At 42.4% G+C, this 22,576-nt stretch overlaps 1 protein-coding gene across 1 annotated transcript in view; it reads left to right on the forward strand.

Annotated features, from left to right (window-relative positions):
- Positions 1–22,576, forward strand: part of DSCAM (DS cell adhesion molecule) — a 780,684-nt gene that overhangs the window by 711,194 nt on the left and 46,914 nt on the right. The window contains exons 23-29 of the mRNA XM_047708625.1: positions 7,064–7,217; positions 9,600–9,717; positions 10,989–11,152; positions 12,789–12,887; positions 16,253–16,441; positions 17,686–17,976; positions 21,341–21,517. Of these exons, the coding sequence (XP_047564581.1) occupies positions 7,064–7,217; positions 9,600–9,717; positions 10,989–11,152; positions 12,789–12,887; positions 16,253–16,441; positions 17,686–17,976; positions 21,341–21,517 (1,192 nt within the window). The remainder of the gene's footprint in view (positions 1–7,063; positions 7,218–9,599; positions 9,718–10,988; positions 11,153–12,788; positions 12,888–16,252; positions 16,442–17,685; positions 17,977–21,340; positions 21,518–22,576) is intronic.

Consider the following 22,576-nt stretch of genomic DNA (forward strand, 5'->3'; position numbering starts at 1 on the left):
AGAAGCTACTGTAAAGCCCGAAGTCTTACCTACATACCAGCTGAATCAGGTATGGGTCAGATTGCAGGTACATTCATCCAGAGGCAAAGTCCTCTCCAGCTGTGAACATATGAAACCACAAAAGTTATATGCTTCCAAAATATAACGGTAGGACACACATAAGGCAGATATTCCCATTCCATAAGGAAGAAATAGGAAAGAAGGAAGGATTGAGTTCCCATGTAAGTTCAAAACTTCACAGTGAAAACCCCACTAGATCTTTTTTTTTTTTTTTTTAATTTCTTTGCAGCGGAACAGTATTCATTGTTTTTGCACCACACCCAGTGCTCCATGCAATCCGTGTCCTCTATAATACCCACCACCTGGTTCCCCCAACCTCCCACCCCCCGCCCCTTCAAAACCCTCAGGTTGTTTGTCAGAGTCCATAGTCTCTCAAGGTTCACCTCTCCTTCCAATTTCCCTCAACTCCCTTCTCCTCTCCATCTCCCCATGTCCTCCATGCTATTTGTTATGCTCCACAAATAAGTGAAACCATATGATAATTGACTCTCTCTGCTTGACTTATTTCACTCAGCATAATCTCTTCCAGTCTTGTCCATGTTGCTACAAAAGTTGGGTATTCATCCTTTCTGATGGAGGCATAATACTCCATAGTGTATATGGACCACATCTTCCTTATCCATTCGTCTGTTGAAGGGCATCTTGGTTCTTTCCACAGTTTGGCGACTGTGGCCATTGCTGCTATAAACATTGGGGTACAGAGAGCTTCCCAATGACCCTGCAATTGCACTACTGGGTATTTACCCCACTAGATCTTAAGGCAAATGAATAATCCTCTTCAGTTCAGTGCTCTACCCTCAAGACCTCTGGGGATTATAATGCCTCCCTGACTACTCAGTGGGGCTGTGCCCACACTTCAGCTCTCTACAGAGGCTTTGTCCGTTTTGTAGTTCTGTAAGCCAGAGTAGAACCCCCAGGGCTCTTTCAGGCAGGTGTCTCCCCAACTCAGCTCTGGGAAGTCCTATCCTCAAGGCTTCAGATGGAGACTCTCTGGCCTGTTGAAACCAAGGCAGTGACCCAGATGATCTCTTAATATCCTTCAGAGGCATTCTTCCCTTTTCTTAAAGAACAGCACAAGTTCAGGGCCAAATGGCTCAATCATCCTGGTCTGTAGAACCGAAGAATTGGACAACTCTCTTTAACTCTATCCCATCTCATTGCAAACCGGCAGTGTTCCTGGGCCTTAGCTCATTCAGTCCAGGGCTCACACCCGCGCCAATCTCCTTCTCACATGGCTGCTGGTCCACACCCTTAATGTTCTCATCTGCAACACACTTTCTCCTCTTTTTGTGATAGATAGGCTAAGAATTTTCCAAATCTTTAAGTTCTGGTTCCTCTTTACTTAACAATTTCTTCTTCAATTCATTTCTCACTTTTTGCATTTTACCATAAGCTGTCAGGAGGAACCACAGTTGTTAATGTCTATACTTCACTTAGAAATCTTAGCTAAATGTCCAATTTCATCCCTCGTGTATTATACCTTCCAAAAAATACTAAGACATGGACACAATTCAGCATTGGCAGCAGTATTTGAAATATCTGAGAAATATTTGAAAAAGATTTATTGTAGGCAGGATATAGTTGTGTATTACTTTTATATCCATTCTTACAATTGCTACTATCCATTAGGATTTTTAGATCATTTACCCTTAATATAATTATTGATATATTGATATAAGTTTAAATCTATAATCTTCCCATTTGGTTTTGTATTATCCTATTTGTTTCCTTTCTGCTTTTTTGCCTCCTTTGAATTAATTGAACACTTTTTTATAATTCCATTTTGTTTATTTGGCTGGCTCAGATTTATTTTCTTCTTTATTTTGTAATTTCCTTGATTCCTTTAGGATTAAAGCATATACATTTAACTTATCACTTTCTACTTTCTAGTGATATTATACACTGCATATATAAGGACCTTATAACAGTGTGCCTCTGTTTTTTTTCCATCTCAATATTTGCACAATTGTTATCATACATTTTACTTTTATGTTACAAACCCCACACTACATCATGATCTTTTGATTATCAATGATCTTTTTTTTTATTTTCAGCATAACAGAATTCATTGTTTTTGCACCACACCCAGTGCTCCATGCAATCCGTGCCCTCTCTAATACCCACCACCTGGTTCCCCCAACCTCCCACCCCCGCCCCTTCAAAACCCTCAGATTGTTTTTCAGAGTCCAGTCTCTCATGGTTCACCTCCCCTTCCAATTTCCCCAAACTCCCTTCTCCTCTCTAACTCCCCTTGTCCTCCGTGCTATTTGTTATGCCCCACAAATAAGTGAAACCATATGATAATTAATGAGCTTTAGATAGTAAGAAAAAATCATACGTTTTCCTATACAGTTACCACTTCTGGTACTTTACATCCCTTTGTGTACATTGATATCTCAATCTGGTATCATTTCCCTTCTGACTGAAGAACTTTCTTTAACATTTCTTATAGTGTATGTCTACTGATGATAAATTCTTTAAGCTTTTTAGAATTTTTAAGAAGTCTTTATTATTTCTCTTTAGTTTTAAAATATTTGTTTGTTGGATATAGAATTCTAGGTTGACTTTTTTTTTCCTTTCAATGCTTTAAAAATGCTGTTCCACTGTCTTCTTCCTTGGTGTCTTAGTTGGCTCAGACTGCTATAACAAAAGTACCATAGATTGGGTGGCTCATAAATAACAGAGATTTATTTCTCACAGTTCTAAGGGCTGGATATCTGAGATCATGTTGCCATCATGGTGGGGTTATGGTGAAGGACTTCTTCTGCACTGCAGATTTCTCATTGTGTTCTCACATGGTGGAAGGGGGCAAGGGAACTCTCTGGGGTCTCTTATAAGGGTGCTAATCCCATGACCTAATTACCTCCCAAGGACCTCACCTCCTAATACCATCACCTTGGGGATGAGGTTTCAGTGTACAAATTTTGGGGAAACATTCATTAGCATTTGGATTTCTTTTTCAGCGTAACAGAATTCATCACTTATGCACCACACCCAGTGCTCCATGCAATATGTGCCCCCATAATACCCACCACCTGGATCCCCCAACCTCCCACCCCCTGCCCCTTCAAAACCCTCAGATTGTTTTTCAGAGTCCATAGTCTCTCATGGTTCACCTCCCCTTCCAATTTCCCTCAACTCCCTTCTCCTCTCCATCTCCCCATGTCCTCCATGCCATTTGTTATGCTCCACAAATAAGTGAAACCATATGATAATTGACACTCTCTGCTTGACTTATTTCACTCAGCATAATCTCTTCCAGTCCCGTCCATGTTGCTACAAAAGTTGGGTATTCATCCTTTCTGATGGAGGCATAATACTCCATAGTGTATATGGACCACATCTTCCTTATCCATTCGTCCGTTGAAGGGCATCTTGGTTCTTTCCACAGTTTGGCCACCGTGGCCATTGCTACTATAAACATTGGTTCTTTCCACAGTTTGGCGAATGTGGCCATTGCTGCTATAAGCATTGGGGTACAGATGGCCCTTCTTTTCCCTACATCTGTATCTTTGGGGTAAATACTCAGTAGTGCAATTGCAGGGTCATAGGGAAGCTCTATTTTTAATTTCTTAAGGAATCACCACACTGGTTTCCAAAGTGGCTGCACCAACTTGCATTCCCACCAACAGTATAAGAAGGTTCCCCTTTCTTCACATCCTCTCCAACACACGTTGTTTCCTGTCTTGCTAATTTTGGCCAGCAACTTCTTTCAAGATATGTCTCCAAAGACAAAGGAAACAAAAGCAAAAATGAACTTTTGGGACTTCATCAAGATCAAAAGCTTCACAGCAATGGAAACAGTCAACAAAATAAAGAGGCAAACCACGGAATGGGAGAAGATATTTGCAAATGACAGTACAGACAAAAGGCTGATATCCAGGATCTATAAAGAACTTCTCAAACTCAACACACACAAAACAGATAATCATATCAAAAAATGGGCAGAAGACATGAACAGACACTTCTCCAGTGAAGACATACAAATGGCTATCAGACACATGAAAAAAATGTTCATCATCACTAGCCATCAGGGAGATTCAAATTAAAACCACATTGAGATATCACCTTACACCAGTTAGAATGGCCAAAATTAGCAAGACAGGAAACATTTGGATTGTTTTTGACAGGAAGTCTGCTGATATTTTTATTTTTGTTCCTTCACATAAACATATCCTTTCTCTGACTACTTTTAAGATATTCTATCACTGGTTTTGAGCAATTTGATTATGTCTTGGTATGGTTTTCTTCATATTTTTGTGTCTGGAGTTCATTGATATTCTTGGCTTTCTGTGTTTATAGTTTTCATCAAATTTGGAAAAACTTCAGCCTCTATTCCATCAAGCATTTTTCTGTTGTGCCTCCCTTCCCTCTTTTAGAGATTCCAATTATGTGTGCTATGTGTGTTATGCTGCTCAATGATGTCCCATAGCTCACGATATTTTGTGAAGTGTTTACCCTCTTTTTTCTGTTTTTTAAAATATATTGATATATCTACAAGTTCACTGGCTTTTTTCTGAAAATCTAATCTACTATTAATCTAATCCAGTGTATCTTTCATTTAACATATTGTAAATCCATTTCAAGTTTGACTTTGGTATTTTTTTTATCATTCATGTATCTATTTAAATTCTTAATTATCTATAGTTAAAATACAGCTATAATATGATTGTAGTAACTGTTATAATGCCCATTTCTGCTAAATTTAATATCTGTGTCAATAATAGGTCAGTGAGGATTAAATTATATTTTCTTTATGAAAGAAATGTTTCTCTATGTTTTTTTTTTTGCATTCCTGATTTTTTTTTCTAACAGCTTTTTTGAAATATTCACATACCATAAAAGTCATCCTTTAAAAGTGTGTAATTCAGTGGCTTTTAGTATATTCACAGAATTGCCCACCATTATCTAATTTTAGTACATTCACCATCATCCCAGAAAGAAATTTTATACCCCATAGCAATCATTCCACATTCTGTCCAAAACCTACCCTGCCCCTGGCAATCACTAGTCTACTCTCTGTCTCCCTAGATTTGCCTATTCTGGAAATTTCATTAAAAGGGAATGAAAAGTATGTTATATATGTGATTGGCTTCTTCCACTTAGTATAATATTTTTTTAAAGAGACATGTTTTTTTATATTATTTTTATTAACATATAATGTATTTTTTTGCCCCAGGGGTTCAGGTCTGGGAATCATCAGGCTTACACATTTTACAGCACTCACCATAGCACATACCCTCCCCAATGTCCATAACCCAACCACCCTATCCCAACCCCCCCACCCCCCAGCAACCCTCAGTTTGTTTTGTGAGGTTAAGAGTCTCTAATGGTTTGTCTCCCTCCCAATCCCGTCTCATTTCATTTTTTCCTTCCCTACCCCCCACAACCCCCCACAATACCACTCAAATTCCTGATATCAGAGAGATCATATGATATTTGTCTTTCTCTGATTGACTTATTTCACTCAGCATAAAACCCTTTTGTTCCACCCACGTCGTTGCAAATGGCAAGATTTCATTTCTTTTGATATATACCACATCTTCTTTGTCCAATAGTATAATATTTTTTTTAATTTTTTTTATTTTTTTCAGCATAACAGTATTCATTATTTTTGCACCACACCCAGTGCTCCATGCAATCCGTGCCCTCCACAATACCCACCACCTGGTGCCCCCAACCTCCCACCCCCCACCCCTTCAAAATTCTCAGATCGTTCTTCAGAGTCCATAGTCTCTCATGGTTCACCTCCCCTTCCAATTTCCCTCAACTCCCTTCTCCTCTCCATCTCCCCCTGTCCTCCATGCTATTTGTTATGCTCCACAAATAAGTGAAACCATATGATAATTGACTCTCTCCGCTTGACTTATTTCACTCAGCATATATTTTTAAGATTTATCCAAGTTAACATGTATTAGTACTTCACTTCTTTCTATTGTTGAATAATAGTCTTTGGTATGGATACAACACACATTTTGTTTATCCCTCATCAATTGATGGGTATTTGGGTCATTCATATTGGAAAATTTTTATTGGATGTCAAACATTATGAATTTTTCCTTATTGAGTACTGGATATTTTTACTGCTGTAAATATTCTGACTTTTGATCTGAGATGCAGTTAAGTTACTTTATGACAATTTCATCTATATGCATTTTGCTTTTAATATTTGTTAGGCAGTACCAGTGTGGTGTTCAGTCTAGGCCTAACTATTCCCCACCACCAAGGTAAGACCCTGATGCATTGTATCCAATGCCCAGTGAAACTTGACGTCTCCCAATGTGCCTGGTGGAACAGGCACTATTCCCAGCCCTGTGTAAATGCTGGGCACTGTGACCTCCAATCTGTTCAGGTAGTTCTTTCTCTAGTCTCTGGTAGTTTCCTCTCATACCTGCACAGATCTGCTCTGCTGAATATCCATGTGGGACCCTCTTCCAATCCCCGAAGTTCTCTCTCTATGTAGCTCTGTCCTCTGAGTTCCAGCTTCTTCCCAGTCTCTCAGGTGTAAATTCTCAACTCAGGGAAGCCTCTGGGCTCCTCCTGGGCTCCCTCTCTGTGCTATGGCCTGGAGGCTCTCACAAAATGTAAAACCCTCAATTGTAGGCTCACTTCCTTTATTTCCCATATTTCAGAGAGTTCTGTTCTTCATTACCTGATGTGCAATGGCTTTGAGACTGGTTTCATATACTCTTGAGTGCTCTTAGGTTGTTTTGGGTAGGACGGTAAATCTGTTTTCATTACTCTATCTCAGCATAAAACAGATGTGCCATAACCCATAATTTCAGGGCTTAAATCTCTCCTTGGTAGCTGTGAAAGATGCTGCATGGAGAAACGTAAGCTCTCTACACGTCTATTGATATCTTATATCCCAGCCTTTTAGAAAAGGATTAGCCGTGGCTTTTGTTTCTTATGATAGATAACATATTAATAACTGTGCCTTTAGGAAATCCATGTGTGCCATTTGCCTCCTTGAATGTGGGAACATTTATGTCTCCTCTCACAGGTGATCAGCGAGTTTGAAGCCTCTCCTGACTCATTTTCCTACAGAATTCCCAACCTGAGTCGGAACCGTCAGTACAGTGTCTGGGTGGTAGCCGTGACTTCAGCTGGGAGAGGCAACAGCAGTGAAATCATCATGGTGGAGCCATTAGCTAAAGGTGTGCCACTGTAGGAAAGACCTCATTTCCCACTCTCATTGGACTGTTTTTAAATCCCTCCTCTACCAGAAATAAAGCTTATGATGCCCTAAAAATCACCAGAAAATCAGAACACGTGCTATCATGTTTCAGCTTAAGAAATAAGGCTGCTGCTAGCTGGCACTGGGCTCTTGTGCAAATCAGAAGAGAATCCTCCTAGAAGTGAACACAGTGCTAAGGGTGGGTGGTTTACAACTCAGAGCATCTTAAGGAAAGTAAGGGAAATGAGCCTATCCTCACCCCTTGGGTAGGTGAAAATCACTACATAGCAACTTCCCAAGGAAGTCCTTCTTACATCAAAAGCAAGCATCAAACTTCTAAAGCAGAAAATATGGAATTTGGAAATTTATAAATGTAATAAAATATTTACTTCTTCTTCTATTGATAGAATACTATACATAAAGGCCTTAGTTAACAGCGGGAAGTCAGAGTCACTAAAGAATAAAAGTTCCTAAAAACCAATAAAGAATCTGCACGTTGAGGTGTTATACTGGTCCTAAAAAGCACATATAGGCACAGAATATTCTTATTCTATTTCTGATAATTGCTACCACTCAGCGTTTAGGGTACCACTAAATTAGCAGTTTTCATGAATAAGTGTACTAACCTCACAATTCTAGGCCAGCAGGAGATGCCCCCTGATTTTGGAATACACCACACTGGCAATTTATTACTAACAAGCCTGCTAGGTGTCTAAAAGAGAATGTAAGAGAACATTCCAAGATTCCAGTTTTACTTTTAAGAACTCTTAATGACATTCTTATTAATGTGATAGCTAAGAAAAAGACAGAATAAAATAGCAAGGGGGGGAAAAGAGAATGCTGCCCCATTTTGAATACTATTGCAGATAGAAAGTAAATACATTTCACTCACACACAACCCACCATGCGCGTAGCTTCTGGGATTCAGTGTGTAGGAAGGGGGAGACGTCTAAAAGCTTGGAAGCCCCTAACCCTAGCTGGGTTTCCTAATCATCTCAGTTTTATAGCAAAGATGTTCCTCATCCTATAAAAGGATGGTCTGAAGGGTCTGAAATGGAAAATGCCAAACCACCAATGGCAGAAATCTGATGCTCCCTGGCCAGGGTATTTTTGTTATGATGAGAAATCAGAAGGTCAGTAACTGAAAATGTGGTCTTTGCCATCCATGAACCATCTCTGAAGACCCTGGTCCGAGAAGGAAGAGCCTGCGGTGACGCTTGCTGTGTAAAACGGACCCAGCTTCTGAGACCAATGGCATTTCATTTCTGTCTCAGCTCTGGCCCAACGTACTCAGAACAACAAAAATAGGAGTTGTGTGGTAGACCTTAATGACCAAGGCTTGTGTTCTAGGTCAGGATGCCTCTGTAAAGACTTGGCTCCATCTATGGCCACTGGCCAGTCCAAACCCTCAGGGGTCTGATGATTCAGGGTCCCAACACTGGTCCCATCCTTATGGCTCCAGAATCAGATTGGGGCCACCTTTCATAAGTGGTTTCAGTGACTGTTTCTCTGGCCTGGCTGAGCTTCCAGAGGGAGCTTCCCAGAAGACAGTATCCCAATGCGTGGCAAAGATGGGGCACGTTGTTTTGCCTCTGGAAGGCTGGGGTCTTGGTGTCAGCTTCTATGTCTCCCTCAGGAAGGTAGTGTTAAGAACCTCTCAGTGCAGGGCTCCTCAGTCTTCAAGAAAGCCCCTGCTGATGTAGGTCCACCTGGGCTTTTTCCTCTCTACTCCTGCTACTTTGGGACTATGCTGGTGCCAGATGCCTCTGGCCAATGCTCCCATAGGAGCCTCTGAATCACCGTCCCAAGCAAACAGTTGTTGTTCAAGAAAAGCTGCTTGGAAAGCATTTATTTTCCTTAACGTCCGTGCTGAAGATCAGGCTGACACAATAAAGTCAGGAGCATACCACAAAATGATAAAGAGAAGTTGTTACGTGTTACTCATCCTTCTTTTAGCACTTTATGCCTTGAATGGTCTATTCTTTCTGATATTAAAAGTGCATTTTAACAGGCAGTTCTTGGTGTTGAGATAAGTTGTTTAATAAAGGGCTCGACAAACAACTGGGCTCGTAGAAGACACAGCTTGGGGCTGCTGGGTGTATGAAGACGCAGATATTTAATTTGGGCTCTTCATGTTTAGTCAAACGCTGCCATAGGGATTCCCAGCTATTTGTGTGTTCTTACTAGAAAAATCCCTTATACACATCCTGACACCAAAGAGGAGTGTTGGCAGGTGTGTCATTAATTGGCTGTGCTGCATTCATCCTTCTGGAGGGTGTCCCTATATGGGGGAGGGTCATTTTGGCTTTTGTGTCGATGCGGCTGTGGCATGACGGGGCTTCTGCTGTGTTTGGTGCTCCAGCTCCAGCACGAATCCTGACCTTCAGCGGCACAGTGACCACCCCGTGGATGAAGGACATCGCCTTGCCTTGTAAAGCTGTTGGGGACCCTTCTCCTGCAGTAAAATGGATGAAAGACAGGTAACCAGTAACCTAATGTATGCCTTTCGTGAAACTCTAAGAGATTACATCAGATATATTAGGTTGGGTCTGGTGTCTAATGCTGTATTCATTTCCACTCATGAAAATTCCAGGAAACACCAACTCTTCTGAGATGGGAGAGGCAGTGGGGTAGGGGTATGGGATCTTGGAGTTAGTGCTAAAAGGGTTCTGGTGTGTTGTGTCTGTCTTCCATACATTCAGAACCTTTAATTCACAACAGAATACTTGCAGGGAAAATAGTTTAACCAACCTATAATCTCTGCACTTTTTCATGTAAATTTCCTGTATAACTGAGATGGACATGCCGGACTTCATAGGAGACCTGCACCTGTCTTTCTCCTTCCAACATGATGGTCCAACTAACCCTACCTCAAATGCTCTGAGAAATGACTTTAAGAGACAGAATGCATTAGGACTTAGCTAATATAAAATCTGGTTTTCCATACTCAGTAGTAATTATTAATATAATAGCAGTTGAGAAAGGAGGCAGAAAGTGGGTGAGATGTATTCTATCCTGTAACTTTTCTAAGTGCTTTCTCTATGTTCAGAGGACGAAATTAGGATATAAATAAAGAGCTGACAATTCACTAATGAGCATGGAGATTTGATATAAAATGGATTCAGAAGAGTGCCTATTTTAATCAAAAGCACTTAAAAGACATAAACTATTGAAATAATGGCCTTGGTCCAGGGACCACTTTTCTCGTCCTTTAAAATCAGTTAATCCAAGGAAATAAATAAGCTCCCAGGGTAAAGAGGCATTCTGCCTGACATGGGGATGGCTGGACAGCAGCCACCATGGCAGCGATTATAATGGCAAGGGAATTCTTTGTATTGTAGGACCAACGCCATCACCCTCTTGAGAGACCACAGTTCACTTTTTTGGGGGTCAAAATCATTAACAACTATAAATGTAAGCAAGTCCACAAGCAACCCCCACATTTAGTTGTCCCTATGTGAGTGGGTCAAAATGGCATTTCTGCCCCAGAAGGAATTCCCAAGAGGAGGTGGCTGGTGCCTGCATGGTGGAGGGAGGAGAAGCAGAACCCAAGCCCCCTCACAGGTCTGACCTCCGCAGAGCACTCTCTGCAAAGAACGAAATCCAGCTACTTGATTGTTTTTGTCATGTCATCGCAATTTTGTTCCAAGTGTGCAGTTGACCTCAGAGAGAGTCTTCATGCTTTTCCCCAGCCTCAGCTAATTTGGATTGTAATTTCTTTAATCTGTGCCCTTTTCTTCCTGTGAGGTAGTAACGGGACACCCAGCCTAGTAACGATTGATGGGCGGAGGAGCGTCTTCAGCAACGGCAGCTTTGTCATCCGTACCGTGAAGGCGGAGGACTCTGGCTACTACAGCTGCATTGCCAATAACAACTGGGGATCAGATGAAATTATTTTAAATTTGCAAGTGCAAGGTACAGAGTTTGAAGGCTCTTTTAAATGATATTTTTATATGTATGCCTATATGCAAAGAGTAAAATTGAACAAACTTAAAGATCAGCCTTTCTAAAGAGCTAATTGCTATTTTCATATTGCGATAAGATATGCTTGTTCATCTTGGAAAATGTACTGCAGCAAATCAAAGAAAATAAAAACACTTATAATCCCAAAGATAACACTATTTACAGTTTTGCATATAGAGAGCCTGGTCTCATTTTTCTTGATGCGTGCATCACTGAGAAAGTCCTTGATAACTTCTGCTAATTGCATGGTTTATTCTATGTATGTGTAGGGGAACCCAGAAAACACAAACAAAAAATAAGTCTGAACTGAGGTCTTTTATCTGCTAATTAACTAAACTTTTATATACAATGTATGTTAAAAAGTCTCCAACTGAAACTCTAAGAATATTGCCCCAATATTTAGTTAGGTCTTTAATACACCATATGTGGTTTTTCTTGACATCAAATACAAAATGTATGTGACAAATTCAAGATAGTTAAATTAAAATCATGTGTAAAATCCCAAATGGCCACTGACTGGGTTCAGAGTGATATTTTATTAGTAGAAAAACCAAAGGGTGTGCTTCTTTGGATTTAAGTGCTGCCACATTAATAAATCACAGTGAGTAAAAATAAAATCAGGTTGTCCTCAGTGGAGGGGAACAGGAGAACAACTATATTTAAAAAGATAATAATGCAGAATTGATCTGAAATTTCAAGTAAATTGGAGTCGACAGAATTCCATGGTTTTTCAGAAGATTGACGTGATATCGTGAATCTAAATAGACAGGTCAGGTTTTCATACTTTTGGGTTAATACATATGGACCTCTTTCAATGAAAAAGAGATGGACATTTTACGGGAAATTTCTATATAATTTGCATAATGTGATTATGCATTTCTTCAATGTTTCTGTCCTTGGTGCTGATCCAAGCTAATATTGAGGCCCACTGGTAGGAAGCATGTACTCTTCAAACCTTGTACAAGTGTGCAATTTCATGGACAGCCCCTCAATGGCACACCTTTGACTTCCAGAGCTGAGCGTGTGTGTGTGTGTGTGTGTGTGTTGCATCTTGGGGAAGTAGCTAAAAAAAGTGGAAATTTTTGCAATTCTTTTTCGCACTAGCCACTCTCCCCTCCTCCCCTCCCTCCCTACTCTTCCTTCACCCAATCTCCTCTCCCCCACTCCTCCTTCCCCTGTCACATCCCTGGGAACAGAACAGCTAAGTGGATGCCATTTATCTTTCTCACTTGGATCATGGCTGAAATTCAGAGTAATGCAAGCATCCTTAGTAAGTTTAAAGAAGATTTCAATCAGTGATGAACGACTCAGAAATTAAAGGGATCAGTGAGGAAATGAGTTAGATATAAATCCAAGTAGAAATGTGGTTGAATTTTCATTAAATAATAGATTCACTCTGCTCTATCTCTTTAACCAAGGACATCAACTAAATAGAGAGACATTTTGACAGAAGTGAATTGCATATTTTGGCAACCTAAAACACTTATTTAATAAATGGCTGTTAAAAATGATTTGGTAAATGGCTGTTAAAGCAGATTAAAGATGTGAAAAACTAATTCTTGTTTTCTAAAAACTGTTTCCTATCCAGTTCCACCCGATCAGCCTCGACTTACAGTGTCCAAAACGACATCTTCTTCCATTACACTCTCATGGCTTCCTGGAGACAATGGGGGCAGTTCCATCAGAGGTAATGAGCAATACCTTGCCCACAGTACTGGACTGTCACTACCCCCAGGCTAATAAGTGACACATCTCCACCAAATAATTGTTATGTGTTCATTATAATTAATTCCCCACTACTTAAACTGCAAGCCACACATCTATTTTTATGGTATTTACTGAAACCTATCATTCATCCAAGGCATCTCATTCACAAAATTACCATTGTTCCTCCAATCTGAGTGAAAGATTAACAAAGGCAGAAAAGAAGGAATTTGGTAATCTATCCCCCAAGATTCTGCATACTGTTTCTTCCCCATGTTGTCAGTACTCCATCATTCATTCACCCCTGTATTCAATCGTTCATTCAAGTAATTAGTAACTACTAATATAATTTAATTACTAATTAAACAGTTATTTTTCTCATTTATAAAGCACGAAAAGATGGGGAACCTAGAGTTTAGGCAGGAAATGTTCTATTTGCACCAAGTTTTACATTTAGTCTATAGCAGAAAAGAATATAGTGTGAAAATCCTAGCCTGTGTAGAGTTGGAGAAACATCATTCTGAGCTAGCTGTGGCCACAGGGAAAGAAGAGAACCCAGAGGAACATACCAAAATTGCACAGGAGTGGGGGGCTGGTCCTAGAGCACATGGGAGGGGACTTCCAAAAGCAGAGGACATCCCTTCTTCTGAGTGGGGAGGTTGAGCAGACAACTGGAATTAGGGGGTCACTTCAGGGTGAAGCCAGCAGTGTGCTAGAGTTAACTCCTTATAGCTCATGAAAGCAAGCTGTCCTATCTCTTTCTCCCCTTATACCCAGTGACACACACAAGGTGGGGATAGTTACATGCCCCCAAAATGAGAAATGATACTAGTCCAGGCTCTAATTTTTTTTTTTTTACAGCCAGTTGTTAAACATTTGTCAGTCTGAGTAAAGGGGAGGATCTTCCTTTTTTTTTTTTTTTAAGAAAACAGTGAATTTATTTTTTTTAAATAGTTGGCTGATTGGGGATGAGAGGTTGTGTTTGTAGGTTTGAGGAGTGTGGGGGAAGATTTGTAACAGCTACCATGTAAAATGCACAGGGAGTCATTAATAGACCAACAAAGCCATTTTCAAGAGGGAGTGAGGCCCCAGCTGTGTATAAATAGCCCAAATTGTGGTGGTCACAATTTCACAGTCTCATGACACTGTCAAGTGGGGCTGGGCACCTGGGAGGAAGACTGGATTGCTGTTTACCGGAGCTGCTAACTGGCAGAAAACATGTGGCTAGAATTAGAGTAGTGTGTGAAAATAGGCTCCTTGAGGAAATGGTCTACAGAAGGTTCTAGACTGATTAGAGAACATTGTTATGGAAAAGAAAAATGGGGCATTGAGGCAAGAGTTCAATGGACTCTGGAATTCAAGGCTCAACTAGAGTTTGAGTTCTGTAAGTGTGAGAGCCTGGGAAAGGTGGTGCTGGAAGTGTCAGAGCAGAAGGTCTTGAAGGTGAAGCCATTTTAGTAATGAAGAGTTTCCAAGGAAAGACAACAAGGAGTCCCTGAAACACAGTGGTAGCCAAAGCCATTGGCATGGGAGCTCCTATTGCCAAGGGTTACAAGAACTTCCCAGATGTGATTTGGTCAGAAGAAATCAGAAGGGAAGTGTTCTTCCCATGATGTTCAGGGCAGCAGGGAGGTGGTTTGGACAGAGCTGGAGTGGAACCCAGGTATGACAGTAAGAGCATGGGGTACCCAGATCCCTCACCCACCTGTCAGGTACTGCAGGAGCTTTGAGGGGTACAGATCAAGGAGACTCAAATAGAAAATGAAGTTTGGAAAAGAGGAGGGATCCCAAGGCAGCAAAGGGCCAGAGGGATGAGAAGGAGCAAAGAGTAGGGAAGATACAGACCCTGACCACAGAAGAATTGAGGGCATGTGACCTCCATATGAGAGGTCTGCAAAACATTTGATGTTGCCAGTGTGAGCTTAAAAGCCTCTGTAGTGTGGAGCTGAGAAGCGCTTTACCTGTGTTTAAAAAATATAGCCCCAAAGGCCAGAGGATACTAGCAGTCCACCAGGGTGAGGACGCCATACACCAGGCAGGCTGGTCCTGGGTTGTCTGGGTGTGAACATGGAGGAGATGGGGACAGAGAAAACTGGACCTATTTTCCCCCTCCCAGGAAGTGACTGGGTTAACAGGAATGGTGACTATAACATGGAGGAATGTCCTGGTCATCACAAGGGCCAGGAGAGCTGGCTTCAGATTCTGAAGGTAGGGTTTGACTCTCACTGACTTACAGGGCCCTTGAATGGTCATCTCACCTGTCTAGACCTCAGTATCTTGCTCTGCACCACAGGGACAATAATCACTATCATCTAGGGGGTTATGTGAGGTAATGAATGCAGCGGGCTAAGGACAGAGCTGGCACCTGGTGAGCACTCAAGAAAAGGACACTTGATGTTCGAGATCATGGAAATACAGGTGACAGTTATCATGTACAGAATCGAACTTTTGGAGGGATTTTTCAGACTAAGGAGAAGTCAGGTGACTGTTGAAATGTTAGATTATGCTGAGTGAAATAAATCAAGCAGAGAGAGTCCATTATCATATGGTTTTGCTAATTTGTGGAGCATAAGGAATAACACGGAGGACATTGGGAGACGGACAGGAAAAGTGACTTGGGGAAATCGGAGGGGTAGATGAGCCATGAGAGACTGTGGACTCAGTAGCGAACTGAGGGTTTTGGAGGGGAGGGGTTGGGGGGCTGGGTGAGCCTGGTGGTGGGTATTAAGGAGGGCACGTATTGCATGGAGCACTGGGTGTGGTGCATAAACAATGAATTCTGGAACACTGAAAAGGAAAAAAATAAATAAATAATTTTAAAAAATAAAATAAAATAAAGAAATGTTGGGATGTCTACAGGATTTAAAGCCAGTTCCCTTAGGGATTGCAGACTGGGTAGCCTCTGGTTGAGGAGATTCCTACCCCCTTGACAACATATCCCTTTTCCAGAGCTTTGGTACTCTTAAAAATAATGCCACTTCAGACCATGTCGATACCCAAAGATTCAGGCACATGTGGGCTGAGGGCAGATTTCTAGAGACTTAGTGTCCATCCTCTGCTGCCTGCTACACCTTTTAAAAGGAAATGGGGAGAAAGTAGTTTTATTTTCAACATACCAATTAGCAATACAACATAGTAATATATGGCGTGGCCTAAATGCTAATCAGAACATCATCACAGCACTCCTCAGAGCCTGGGTCCGACTTCTTGGCATCAGGGAGTCTTCAGATGTTTTCCTCTAGAGATGGATGAATGCTGAGAACTCTCATCCCATACAAAATGCCAACACCCACCAACTCCTAGTAGAAAGGAAATAAGATTCTTTTGAATATTTCTTGTGTTCTGTAGGGTACATATTGCAGTACTCCGAGGATAACAGTGAACAGTGGGGAAGTTTTCCAATCAGCCCAAGTGAACGTTCTCACCGCCTGGAAAATCTGAAGTGTGGCACTTGGTATAAGTTCACTCTAACTGCCCAAAACGGAGTGGGACCGGGACGCATCAGTGAAATCATAGAAGCGAAAACGTTGGGGAAAGGTACGTATGCCTTCCGCTTGCTGTCTGCATTTCCTCTGCTTCCCTAACTGAATGGGGCATTGCAATCACAGATAATGCGTCATATATTTGCATGCTTGTTTGTGAGTTTGAACTTTGTTATTCCCAAAACGGGTTTGGAGTGTGCAGTGTAATGAGAGAGATAGCTGGTCCTCAGAGGATATACATGGTTCTCTCCCTTCATTATCCCATTTACAATAAAAATGAAGAGTGTCATTTGCAAACCAGGGGCTTTGGTGCCTACATAAATTGCCCTGGCTGGGTCATCATGAAATACATCATTGACTCTCTCACCTTACCCTCACACCCTCTAGTGTGAGCTTCTCCCTCTGTCACCCCATGCTTCATCTATCCATAACTGTCCTATTGTCTCCAAGGACCCACTTTTCAGGTGGGAATGGAATGGGATAGACTGTTGACCATTAATGTGAGCTGGTTTTTTAATCTGAAACATTAATCTTTGAGGAGATAAACTGCTGGGTGGTGCGGGGTGGAGGGCAGAAATGGTGCTCAGCAGTGACATTTTAGTCTGGGGGCACCAGTAAGGGAAGGGGTACAGTGGCACAGAAGTCTAGGTGAGGCAGTGAAGAGAGGGTCTTTGGAGCTTCCCCTCACATATGACTCTCATCTGGTGCACAGGGCCACACTGGATAGCAAAAGAGCCAGAGATGGGAAGGCAAAGGTGTTACTTGGATCTGGCACCTGAGTTTTGGTTAAGATTTAACAAGGGTTCAGAGGATGAGGGATTAATTTATGCAGAAATATATCCATTAGGTCCCTGGGCTCGAGTGAAGTGCTTGGGTCACAAGAGACACCATTTGGAACTTCTGAAATCCAATTAGACTTATCTTGAGTCACATCCCTCCACACAAGAGCGGAAATAGGTCATCTCAGCACATAGTACGGTTCCTTCAGAATCACTCAAGGAAACACACATATGAAAATAGCATTTTTCTTTAGGAGCTCTGACATGCATAATGATAACCTCTACCCACCCAATTTTCCCTCTCATACCTAGGTTATTATAGTTGGAGACAGCCCACTGGTCCATAGGTCCCTATAAATAGTGGACAAATTGGGACTGGTCTCTGACCCAGACTTGAACTGAGCTCCTCACCCAGGTGGGGAAAGCAGCCAAGAGGAAATTCATGACAACCCTGATGACCAGCATTCCTGTATCCCATGAGCTGGTCCCATGAGCTGAATGACTGTGCATTCTCCCACAGAACCCCAGTTCTCCAAGGAGCAAGAACTCTTCGCCAGCATCAACACCACACGTGTGAGGCTGAATCTTATCGGTTGGAATGATGGCGGCTGTCCAATCACCTCCTTCACACTGGAGTACAGACCCTTTGGGACCACCGTCTGGACCACAGCTCAGCGGACCTCTCTCTCCAAGTCCTATATCCTGTACGACCTGCAGGAAGCCACGTGGTACGAGCTGCAGATGAGGGTGTGCAACAGTGCTGGCTGTGCGGAGAAGCAGGCCAACTTCGCCACGCTCAACTACGATGGCAGTAAGCTGGCTGGCTTTGTGGCCCTCCCACACATGCATGTGCTTACAGTCCCTTTCCCATTCAACATTCATCCTGGGCACAGAGTGACCAGTGCCCACAGATCCCTTTAGGGTTCAGAGCCATTCAGCTGGCTCCTTGTGGGATTCCCTAGCTCACTGTGTTCACGGGACCTGGATCTGCTCCAGAAATAAGGCCCTGAGAGCCACTGGGAATCTCCTTAGGGAATCGTGGTGCAGGAGTGATTTCTCTTCGGGCTGAAGGATTCTTTACCTTCCCTTACCAAACACGTGGTTCTGTGCGTTGTCAATGACTCTGCGCTAACACTGCTTTTGTTGTCTCCCCACCTGTTCCCCACCGCATCCCAACCCACATAACTCCGTCTTTGCTCTCATTTAGCCTTTAGACTGCATGGGCAGAAACAGTCTTCATGGTACCAGAGCTTCTGGTAGTCCCTGAGCAGAAATGCAGGCACTGATGAAAGTAATATAATATCATAGGATGTTGGTGTGTGTCCTGCCCCTCCCCCCACCACATGTGCAATTTGCTTGGACTTTCTGAAAACCAGGCAAGGTATCTTGTGCTGTTTAGTCAACCAAAAATAAGCAATAGGAAATTTTATCTTTTTTTTTTCTACCACTAGTATCAAGGCCATTGATTGATATCTGCACAAATGCCCAACCCAGTGAAGCTGAAAGATAGAGGGCCATTGACTGTTAGGAGGTTAAGGAACTTTAGAAAGTCTTAAGCAACTATATGTTGGTGCTGATTTCTACAGCTTTGCAGTGACTTTCACTCAGGGTAAAGTGGTGACTGAGTTAGGTGCTCAATCACAAGGTAAGACCTGCCACAATTTTTCAGGATGTTGGGAGATCCTGGCTTAGCATCCCCCACCCCTCCAAGATTTCTGGCCTGTTCCACTGACCAGGTCAGAGCACAGTGTTGGATGGCTTGGTCCAGAAAGTCTGCATCCAAGCAAATACCCTACTTTATTCATCCATAGGCAAGCTAAAGAGTGGTTCCCTCCTCTGCTTGTATGTATTTGGGATCTTGCTTAATTAAAGCTCCAGCAAACTCCCACTTCCTGGGAGTGCAGTTTATACTATCCCAAGGATAGTGTCCATGAACCCAAGGACCCTCAAGCTAATGAGGTGATGTAGACTGGGATCCTCATTTGGTCATTTTCTCTGGGACTCTCCTGGAGGGCTCAGAACAAGTTCTTCCTGCTCTGGCTCACTGGAAACCCATCCCACATCTCCTGCCCAGGGCCATGTCACCACGAAGTCCTCCCCAGCCAGAAGCCTGTCTGGCCTCCAGCATTTCCAGCCTCCTGCATGTAGGAAGATCTTTAGGTAGAAGTTTTCTTGATATTGTTGACACCAGCCTGGAGTCCTGCCTCTGCAGTGCACTCCACCCCCATGGCCCTGGAATGGCTTGCCCAGCTTCTGGATTGCAAACCTACTACTCAAGAACCAATGCTCTTTGTGGGTGCCCTCTGTCTAATTTCCTAGCCTTCAGTTACAAGTGATGTCACTCAAAGTATCCCATCCCAAAGCACCACCCACAGGCAGAGTAGCCCTTCCTACTGGCTTTCTCTTCAACATGGTTTAATTCTTTGACCTTACAGAATAAAGGACTTTGACTTACCAAACTCTTTACTTTGCTTTTAAGTGTTCCCCAAAGTCTTCTGCTAGCAGGTACACATTTGGGCAGGAAGCATAGTTCTTACTTTAGCTTATTGGCTTACATTAATTGACTTACAATAATCACACGCTGGCACGGAGCTTCTCTATAATCTGTAGATACCAGAGTGCTGGGCTCCAGTGTGCACACTGGTGACATGGTCATGATAATCTTTTAACTAGAAACCACTCACATGAAGAATTTGAAACGTGATCCAAACTTACAGAGCACACCAAAGAATTTAAATGCTTGTCCTCTTAAAAAAAAAATGATGTTTGCATTTTATCCATGAACTTAGATTTTAACCATGCAAAAGTTCTGTGAGCTACATTTAAGTTCCTGAAATCTGAAATAATTTTATTATACTAGGAAATAAAAATATGTATTTTTTGATCCTTGAAAAGGATTATGGATTTCTTTAAACTGATCTCATAGATATATAGCTTTAATATCTCTTTTGTCATATCTGACTGAAGACTTTCCTTTCACTTGGAGGGAAACAAACATTGACAGTTATCCTCACACCTACACCAGTCAGATCTCAGATTCTTCCATGTCTGTATTTGACTCTTTCTTCTGCCATTTCCTTAGCCAAACATTTGCACATGTCCCTGTGCTGCCTTGGTTTTGCAGACCAACTTAACCTGCATCCCACTACGTGGGTTCTGAGCATCCCAGATGTGGGTTTCCAGCTAAAAATATGACACAGCTAGAACACTTTTCCTGACCTGGGCTGATAACATAGGGGACTGGGATTCTATTATCCCTGCTCTACTTACTAAGTGCAGGATAAAGATCATTTTTGCTCAGATGGAAATTGCATTATTTTTGCATCGTTTTTCCTGAACCACTGACTTCCTTCCTGGCCCTTATTTCACATGGAAAATACAGTGGGATGGAGCATCTCATATAAGGGAAGGTGCCGGAATGCACGCTCCACATAGTGCGGGTGTATGTCTGAGTCTCCGTGCCCACCGTATTCAGCCTCTGCCTAGAAAGCAGCTTCAGATAGCTCAGAGTTCAGTCTGCTTGGGTGTTTCCTGATAATTCTATATAATCTGAATCTCTGGATGCTGTATAATAATACCTGATCACTAAGGAGCTTGTTTGTAGACCCAGATGCTTCCTCTTTGAAAAGTTGTCTGCAGCTCTTAACCCTAAAATGAGAGTTTCTAAAGTAGAAAAAAAGCAAGTGAATCACCAAACCAAAAGGGATGCAAAGCTTCTTTAAGCCAGTATAACTGGTATAGTCTCCCTGCAGACTTCTGTGCACTGGCCAGACCTATTATTCCTCCTTTGATGTGCGGGTTTTCAAGCAGTTGTACTATGGGTGACCATTTCAGGGAAACGCATGTGGCTTTTTTAAGCACCCAGCCTGGACATTGTGCTTTCAAGTGCCTGCACCCAGCAGTACATTGCAAAATGAAGTCCCTTTCAAAGAAATGGGCTTCACCCTTTGTGCAAATCCTAATTTGATGTTTTGTCAAGTAAGTTGCAAGTTGGGCAGAGAAGGGGCATGAGAAAGTAAATCAATGAGCCAGGACCTAGATAAAGAACTCCTTTCATTTCTCATCACCCTGGACACCCTTGGATCACCCAGCGCGCCTCTTGTAACCGTCATCCCTAAACCCTCCACCATGCTGTCTTCATTAATAGTCATCTAACACCATGACCCTGCTTTCAGGTACAATCCCTCCACTCATTAAGTCAGTTGTGCAAAGCGAAGAAGGCCTGACAACCAACGAGGGGCTCAAGATGCTTGTGACCATTTCCTGCATCCTGGTGGGGGTCTTGTTGCTGTTCGTACTCCTGCTGGTGGTGCGGAGGAGGAGGCGGGAGCAGAGGCTAAAGAGGCTGAGAGGTGAGTGGCGGCCCCCTGGTCATCTGCTTGTGCCATTCTCTCTGGACAGCCGGCCTAGCGGGAGCTACTCCCCAGGAGAAGGTCTTTTATTCTCCAGGCTGGGTCTCCCAATGGCCTGACTCTATGATATGCCTTCAGCAGGGCTACAGCCCTAGGGGAAGAGTCGCACCATGTTACTACCCAACACAGTCAGACACTGAGAGAGAGTCAGCCTCACACCAGTTTCCTAAACCATAGACATCAATAGGCAAAGGAAATTATTTTCTCATGGGTCTTTCAACTCTGCTCGCCTTCTCAGCTATCTCAGCAAGGCCATCAATTACGGTGTCCTTTAAAAAGACCAATCACATTTGCTGTGGCAATGAGAACTATTTTATTGCCAGGAAGAGGAAATTGAGGGCTTATAGTAAAGCATTGTGAAACAGAAAACACACATTTTCCCAAATTAGAAATGTGAGCGAAAGCCCAGTGTAAGAGTTTCACTCAAACAACAAAAAAACCATGGAAGACAAGAACCTTGGCCAGACGAGCACTATTGTGAGCAGGCACCATTATTATCATGTCCAGCTGTGTGAGGTCCCCGGTGATGAAGCTATTTCCAGCTTCTGGCTGAGAGCCCTTCCTTGCTGTTGCACCACAATGTGAGGAAAACGAGCTCTTTCCAACATGAAACCCCGTCAGGAAGAGTGGTTCTGAGTCCTTCACTTTTCACCTGTCACAGTATTCCACCAAGTCCCTTTTTTGATAAAATGCATGGACACGATGTTCTCATTTAATTAGTCCGGTGTGGACTAGAATCATGCAGCATTCTACATATTCCTAAAAGTTATACCTGAGGAATAAGTCTGGGAACCCAGTCCCAGGACTTATCTCGGACGTCCCCAGACATCACTGATACATACAGAAAACACTGACATCTTCTGCAAACACTTCAGTTCACTGCCATCTCGTGAGAGCAGCAGAACATGGTGGTACTTTCTCCCGTTGGCACTTAGGAGAAGCATTTCTCTTTACATGGCCCTAACACATTTTCCTATCAATTTGCTTCCACTTCACCGA

The sequence above is a fragment of the Lutra lutra genome, chromosome 1, assembly GCF_902655055.1.
Source record: "Lutra lutra chromosome 1, mLutLut1.2, whole genome shotgun sequence".
Taxonomy (NCBI): Eukaryota; Metazoa; Chordata; class Mammalia; order Carnivora; family Mustelidae; genus Lutra; species Lutra lutra.